This window comes from Fukomys damarensis, unplaced genomic scaffold, assembly GCF_012274545.1.
Source record: "Fukomys damarensis isolate Sample0158 unplaced genomic scaffold, DMR_v1.0_HiC HiC_scaffold_33, whole genome shotgun sequence".
NCBI classification, from domain to species: domain Eukaryota; kingdom Metazoa; phylum Chordata; class Mammalia; order Rodentia; family Bathyergidae; genus Fukomys; species Fukomys damarensis.
The window spans coordinates 56,707,868-56,715,027 of NW_022900945.1; the positions used below are offsets into that span (position 1 = coordinate 56,707,868).

At 44.6% G+C, this 7,160-nt stretch overlaps 1 protein-coding gene across 3 annotated transcripts in view; it reads right to left on the minus strand.

Annotated features, from left to right (window-relative positions):
* Positions 1 to 7,160, minus strand: part of Ints3 (integrator complex subunit 3) — a 38,636-nt gene that overhangs the window by 27,824 nt on the left and 3,652 nt on the right. For all 3 annotated transcript variants that reach the window (XM_010617316.3, XM_010617317.2, XM_010617319.3), the window contains one exon: positions 1,122 to 1,205. In XM_010617316.3, coding sequence (XP_010615618.1) covers positions 1,122 to 1,205 — 84 coding nt within the window. The remainder of the gene's footprint in view (positions 1 to 1,121; positions 1,206 to 7,160) is intronic.

Here is a 7,160-nt window from a genome sequence, read left to right on the forward strand (position 1 = left end):
CCAGGACCTGTCACGTAAAGGTACGAGATCCCAGTAATGAATGGAACTGTACTGTATAGCTAGAATGTACCAATAAATTCAATTAAAAAAAAAAGTAACAACAACAACAACAACAACAACAAGACAGGGGAAGAGAGACAGAGACAGACAGTGAGAGGGAGAGAGGGAGGGGGAGAGAGGGAGGGAGAGAGAGAGGGAGGGAGATATGACCCACAGCTGGCCATGGTGCACAAGGTGGTATACATCTGTAATTCCAGCTACCTGGGAGGCTAAGACAAGAGTATCACAAGTCCCGGGCTAGCCTGGGCAACTCAGCAAGATCCTGTTTCAAAATAAAAAGGGTTGTGGATGTATATAGGTCCTGGGTCCACACACACACACGCGTGCATGCACACAGAAGATAATGCACCTGCTGAAAGAGAATGGAAGGAAGGGAGAATCCCTTGTTGCTTCTTACGTTCACTTTAAGTAAGCAAAGAGTGTTTAAGATGGGAAAGGAAAAACCGAAAAATCCTTCTACACCTTTATCAGATCTTAACAGCCATTTGTAGACAGGAAGCTGGGAAGAGCCAATCGTGAAATAATAAGCACACCTATCAAGCTATGATTGTGGGCAAATCGCTGAACCTCTAAAGTTTCTCAAGTGAAGACAAAATAAATATAATATACAGTAATAAGCAGGTAATACTTTGAACATTTACTTGTACCTGAGATTATTCTAAGACTTTTATATGCACTGTGTAAAGATCATTTCACCCACACAGATTCATAGAAATGACAAAGTTAAAATATATGACAAAGTAAAAAAACTACAGAACTGAGGTTTTATTTGGGGGTGGGGGCAGGTACCAGGGATCGAACTCAGCACCTTTTGCTTACAAGGCAGGCGGTGGCACCACTGAGCTAAATTCCCGGCTCTCAGAACTGAATTTTTAAAAGATGCCTAAGGCCCAGAAATGAACTGCCACATCATGAAAGTGGAGTTGGGAGGCCTGGACCGCGGAGGTAAGATGTAAACTTCAGTCACCCAGTTCCTAGCCACTTGGTCTTTCCATCTTTCCAGCTGTATCTTGGAGATTTCCCAGAAGCAGAAACAGGTATAATGAGACAGTGCTACTTACGTAGGCATTGAGGGCGTCGTTGGCTTCCCTCTCAGAGACACCAGTTGTCATGGATGTCACAATGCTCATGCACCTCTCCAACCTCTGGGGAAGAGTGAGAACAGTCTGTGTCATAACACAACCTGTAAAGTATTTTTGGTGACCCCCAAAAGTTTTTAAAAATGTAAATCTGATCATGTCTCTAGTTCCGTCTTAAAAAAGCAAAGCTCTTTCTTACAGTAGAATGCTGACTAATAAATGTAAACAGGCTGGGTATGGTTAACACATTTGTTTGTTTGTTTGTTCGTTTGGTACTAGGGATTGAATTTAGGGATTCAACTCGGGTCCCTGAGCCTGCGAGGCAGGCGGCAGAACCACTGAGCTAAATCCCTGGTCCTGGTTAACACATTTGTAATCCTTAGGAGGCTGAGGTAGGAAGACTGCTGTGATTTTTTTTGGTTTTGTTTTTGGCACCAGGGATCGAACACAGGACCTTGTGCTTGCGAGGAAGGAGGTGGAACCACTGAGCTAAATCCCCAGCCCAAGACTGCTGTGTTTGAGGCTAGCCTGGGGTACAACAGTGAGTTCAAGGCCAGCCTGGACTACCTAGTAGGAAAACCTGGAGGGTACTACCTGAACGAAGTGACCAAAGTTAGTATCACCAATAGTGAGACAAGCTGATACTGTGTGCTTTTGATAAATGCACTGAAGAGAGCCAGGTATGGTGATATACGCCAGCTGTGTGGGAGGCAGAGGCAGCAGGATCTAAGTTCAGGGCTAGCTGCAGCAACTCAGAAGGCCCTTTCTCAAAACAAAAATAAAAAAGGGGGCCGGGTGTGGTGGCACACATCTGTAATCCCAGCACTCAGAAGGCTGAGGCAGGAGGATCGCTGCAAGTTCGAGACCAGCCAGGGCTACACAGTGAGTTCCAGGTCGGTCTCAACTACATAGTGAGACCCTGTCTCAAAAAACCAAAATAAATAAATTAATTAATTAATTTTAAAAAAAAGGGTAGGGGTAGAATTCAGTGGCAGAGCTTGCCTAAGAAGTACAAGACACTGGGCTCAATCCTATGTATCATCATCATCAAAAAAAAGTCACTGATAGGGCCGGGGATTTAGCTCAGAGGTTCTGCCGCCTGCCTTGTAAGTGCAAGGACCCAAGTGTGATCCCAGGTACCAAAAAAAAAACAAAAGTCACTGACATCGACAGCCAAGTGTGATGGTACACAACTGTACCTCCAGCACTCTGAGAGCTGAGGCAGGAGAATCACAAGTATGAGACCCTGTTTCAAAATAAACAAACAATAAGAGGGCTGGGTATTTAGCTCAGTGGTGCCACACTGCCACCTGCCTCTCAAGCGCAAAGACCCGAGTTCAAGCCCCAGTACCAAAAAAAAAAAAAAAAAGGGACAGAGGTATAGCTCAGTGCAAAGGCCCTGAGTTCAATTCTCAATACTGAAAGAAAAAAAGACTAAATAACATTGTTTAGGTTTTCTTGCCAAAATGCATAATCACAAAGAAATTTCAGAGAACTCAAATTAAGAGATACATATTCTACAAAATAATCGCCCAATCAAAAATGTTTACGGTCAGGAAAGACAAAGATAAACTATAAATGCGCTCCAAATTAAAGAATAAAGAGACATGACACATAAATGCAACACATGATCCTGGACTGCATAACAGACACCACTGACACAACTGATAAAGTGTGGCTAGGTATATGAATCTGATATGCTACGGATCAAGTAAACTGATCCAGTCTTGACGATGGCAGCCGAGCTATGTGAGGGAAGACTCCCGTTCTTAATCAGCACAACAAAGAGATACCTGTACACCCAGGTGTACACACGACACTACTCACAACAGCTAAGATACACAATCAACCTGGGTGTCCATGAAGATGTCAGTGGGTAAAGAAAACGCGGTATACATACAAAAAAGATTATTATTCCATCATAATGTCATTTATAGTAAAAAGGACATTCTGTTAAGCAAAAATAAGTCAGACACAGAAAGACAAGTATGGAGGAGAGAGGAAGAGGACATAAAAAGAATTAAGATGTGTTATGCACATGTACCAATTTGCCTTGATGGATTACAGGTGCAGGCCACCACGTCTAGCTAATAAAATATATTTTTAAAAATCCTTCTTGCTAGGCATGGTGATGTACACCTCTAATCCCAACCTTAGAAGGTGGAGGTAATAAGATGGCTTTGAGTTCAAGGTCACCTTGGGCTACATTGCAAGACCCCGTCTTAGAAAACAAAAGGGGAAAAAAAAATCCTGTAATCCCAGCACTCAGGAGGCTGAGGCAGGAGGATAGTCATGAGTTCAAGGTTACTGTGGGCTATATAGTGAGTTCAAGGCCAGCCTGAAATGCACAGCAAGACCCAATCTAAAAAAAAAAAAAACAAAAGACAAAACATTAAGATAATCAAAAGCAACCTGAATACTAACTAAATATTGATTATATTGTTTTGCTTTGACACAGTATGGTAACATTAAGAAGTAAAAAGAAAAAGCAGGGCTGGGGATTTAGTGCAGTGGCACCACGCCTGCTTTGCAAGGGCAAGGTCCTGAGTTTGATCCTCAGTACTGGGGTGGCGGGGAGATAAAGCAGCAGTCATGAAGGAAGAGACAAGCAGAAAGATGAGAACCTGGGTTTCAGAACAAAGGTGAGGCATCGGAGCACCCTGTTAATGTGTGTAAGTATGAAGTGAGAGGTACGCTAAAAACCCCCGCTCTCACAGATACTTAAAGATGAAATGACCTATCTTGAGTTTGCTCCAAAACAATCCTGAAGGGGTGAGGCATTAAAGTAGAAAAATGGATTTACTTTTTTTTTAAATGTTTTTGTATGTTCCCCAAATGTTGAGACAAACTTGAAAAACAATGAGAGGGTGAGGAAAGAAGAGGGGCAGCAAAAGGCCAAGCAGAATGTGCGGGTCTCCAAGTAAACACAAGTGGGAACAGCTGCACTGACACCTGAGGCCGCTCTGGCTCCCAAGGCCACCCTAACACAACACACGTTCAGCCTTCTAACAAGCCAGACATGGCAACGCGTGTCTGCCATCCCAGCACTCGAGAGGCTGAGGCAGGAGGATCACGACAAGTTTGAGGTCAGCCTGGGTTCACCCTGCCTCAAAAACCAAACCATACCGCACAAAACACCAAGAGATCCTGTCTCAAAAGAAAAAAAAAAATTCTGAGACATTAGTCACTGGTCCCTGTTCTGAAGCATTCGATACTAAATACTGATAAGCTATTGACACAGTGTATATCCATCAGGGCTGGGGATCTAGCTCAGTGGTGCCGCCACCTGCCTCACAGGCACAAGGTCCTGAGTGTGATCCCTGGTACAAAGAGAAAAATGTGTATCAATCATATTAAGCCAGAGAGCCTTTCCATTATCAGCATCTAAACTACTTCTGGAATCCTTTCAAGCTTTATCATGAAGATTAACTGCAAAAATTTTTAAGGAAAACAAATTCCCAGGAACAGTGATGCTGGCAAAACCTGAATAAAGGCAGGCTGGTTCACTTCTGCCTGGCCTCAGCTCATCAAAACACACGCTGGGAAGTGGTTCTGGAGCAGCGGTGTGAGGAACTGACAAGGACAGTGGGAAAGAGATCCAAGCCTGCTGCTTCTCCTTCGATTACCATCTTGAGGTGGTGCACATCCACTCTGCAGAAGAGCATAAAGTGGCCGAGGCTAGAATTTTGTTCTAAGGCAAGAAGCTCTGATAAGAGACAAAAGTTCAACCTAAAGCCCAACACTCCCGGGACTTGAAGGTTCTCAACTGTACGCCAGCACCAGGTCTGTCTCCCAAATTAGGTCGCACTGGCAGGCTCGACCTTAATAAACAGCACCTGTACCTGCGAAAAGGAGCCGTGATCACAGGAAAGCTGAGCTGTGACTCTTGCAACCCAGCTTCTGAAAGCAAGCTGAGACCCATCCCGCCTAGTCCCGCTCCGCTATAAAAACCTCGGGGTGTTTTGGGGGGTTGAGATGCAGCCCAGGCTGGCCTTGAACTGGCCCCTACCCTCCTGCCTCCCCACTGAGCTCTGGGGTTACAGGTACGCACTACCATGCCCAGCCAAGGTTTGCTCTTTTGACTGTCATCCCTTTCTGCCCAAGAGTTACCAGGGATCAGCAGGTCAGTTATTATAACTGCTGGACCTGGACTATTCCTGTAGGGACCCCTGTACTCAGCCTAGGTTCACAAGCAGTTTCAGAGGAAGGGAGAGGGTCAACAAGCACAGCATCCTAAAATTCTGGGTGTTGTTTCTTATCAAAGAAAAAGAACTCTGATGACTCAACAGAAGCAAAAAAGTCACAAACTGACAGGAAGCACAGAACAGATGGAACCCAGCCCTTGCTAGCTAGCCTTAGGCTCATCTTGGGCCAGTTACTAAACCTTGTTTTTTTTAAATCTGAGAAATAGAGATAACAGATATCTCAGGACTACTTAATGACTAAATAAAATAGTATATGAAGGCTCCTGGCACACAGCCTTAGTTGAATGAGAAGCTATTCAAGGGTCCAGATGTTGCCCAGTGGTAGAGCACTTGCCTATCATGTGAGGCCCTGGGTTCGATTCCAGTATAGGTACATGAGGATATATTCCATTTGAGGGGAAGCTCATCAACCACACACATCTAGACCTACAAGGAACAGATTCCCCAACTCCCTACCACTTCTACCGGCATGTACTTAAAGAACACTGAACTCCGCCACCCTAACCTCCAGCCTGGACAAGTGCCTGACTATGCTGCCTACTGAACCCAGTAAACCTTTGCCTTCTAGGAGAGAAGAGGAAAGAGAAGAGGAAGAGGGGAGGAGGCCTGATTGATGGACCCTGTACCAAGATCCTGAAAAGTAGCCCCTGTGATGGCTGTCTCTGGCTATAAGGTAACACTCAGAGTTCTTGGGTTGAATAAAAAGTTTCTCTAGGTCCCTCCCCGATATTCTTAACTCTGCTCAGAGTCTGAATCAATTCTATGGGTCAGTGTCCAGTCAAGGAGCAAAGTCACCTCTCAAAAGAGGGAGGCCCGAAGTGTGACAGCCCTAGGTTTGGATAAGCGGGTGAAGGCAATGAGAAATGAGACACACACCCCTTTCCAGGCAGGAGGAGAGCCGATACCACTCTTCCTGAACTCCAGAAATGACTCGGCCAAATGGGATGGGAAAGTTGTTATAAATCATTCAGGGTGAAAAAGGACCATGTCCCATCCAAGAGGGCCCCAGGAAGCCTGACTCCTATACTGAAGCAACAGTACCCTTCTTTCCACCTCCAAGGCTCTTAGTAAAGATGAAATCATACACACTGCTGCCAACAACTGCTGGCAGAATAGCTCTGTTCACAACGAGCTTTCTGTAACAGCACTTCAGAGAGCTGAGTAAATATTTATCATCTCTAGGAGCTCCTGAACTAACTTTTCTAGTACTAAGAGTACCGGACCATGACTACCACAACAGTAGTTGAAGTCGGAGACTCAGGTCAGAGAAGTTCCTAACTTCTCAAATTTCTTTCCTCAGCCAGTCTGACAAAAAAAAAAAGTATATAGTATATACTGCTCCCTTATGGGAAGTTAGTGGCCTTGCAGGATGGTATTCTAGTGTCTTCAGAAAAGGAAGGTATGGTCCGACCTGCAAAATTCCCAAGGACACAAATCATTAAGGAGTTACTGCACAAGCTCGGTTCCAAGTGTCCACGTGTAGGACGACTGACTGAGGGGCCTCGAGCACTGCAGATTGTGGCATCGCCTGGTGGACCTACAGCCAATCCCCGCAGACACCGAGATATTATCTATATTCTACAACCAAGAGTCAGTATGAAATGATTTAAGGAAAAAAGATGAGGACCCATTCTAAAGGCCCATTCCCTGGAGATTCTTTCAGAAAGGATATAAATTATTCCTTGGGAAAAACCAGCCAGGGACGTATCTCTAACCAAAGGCAACCCTGATTATCCACAGCATCAGGAAAAAGTTCTGGGACCAGGTAGAATGTTTTCCTAGCATTAAAAAAAAAAAAAAAAAAAAAAAAAAAAAA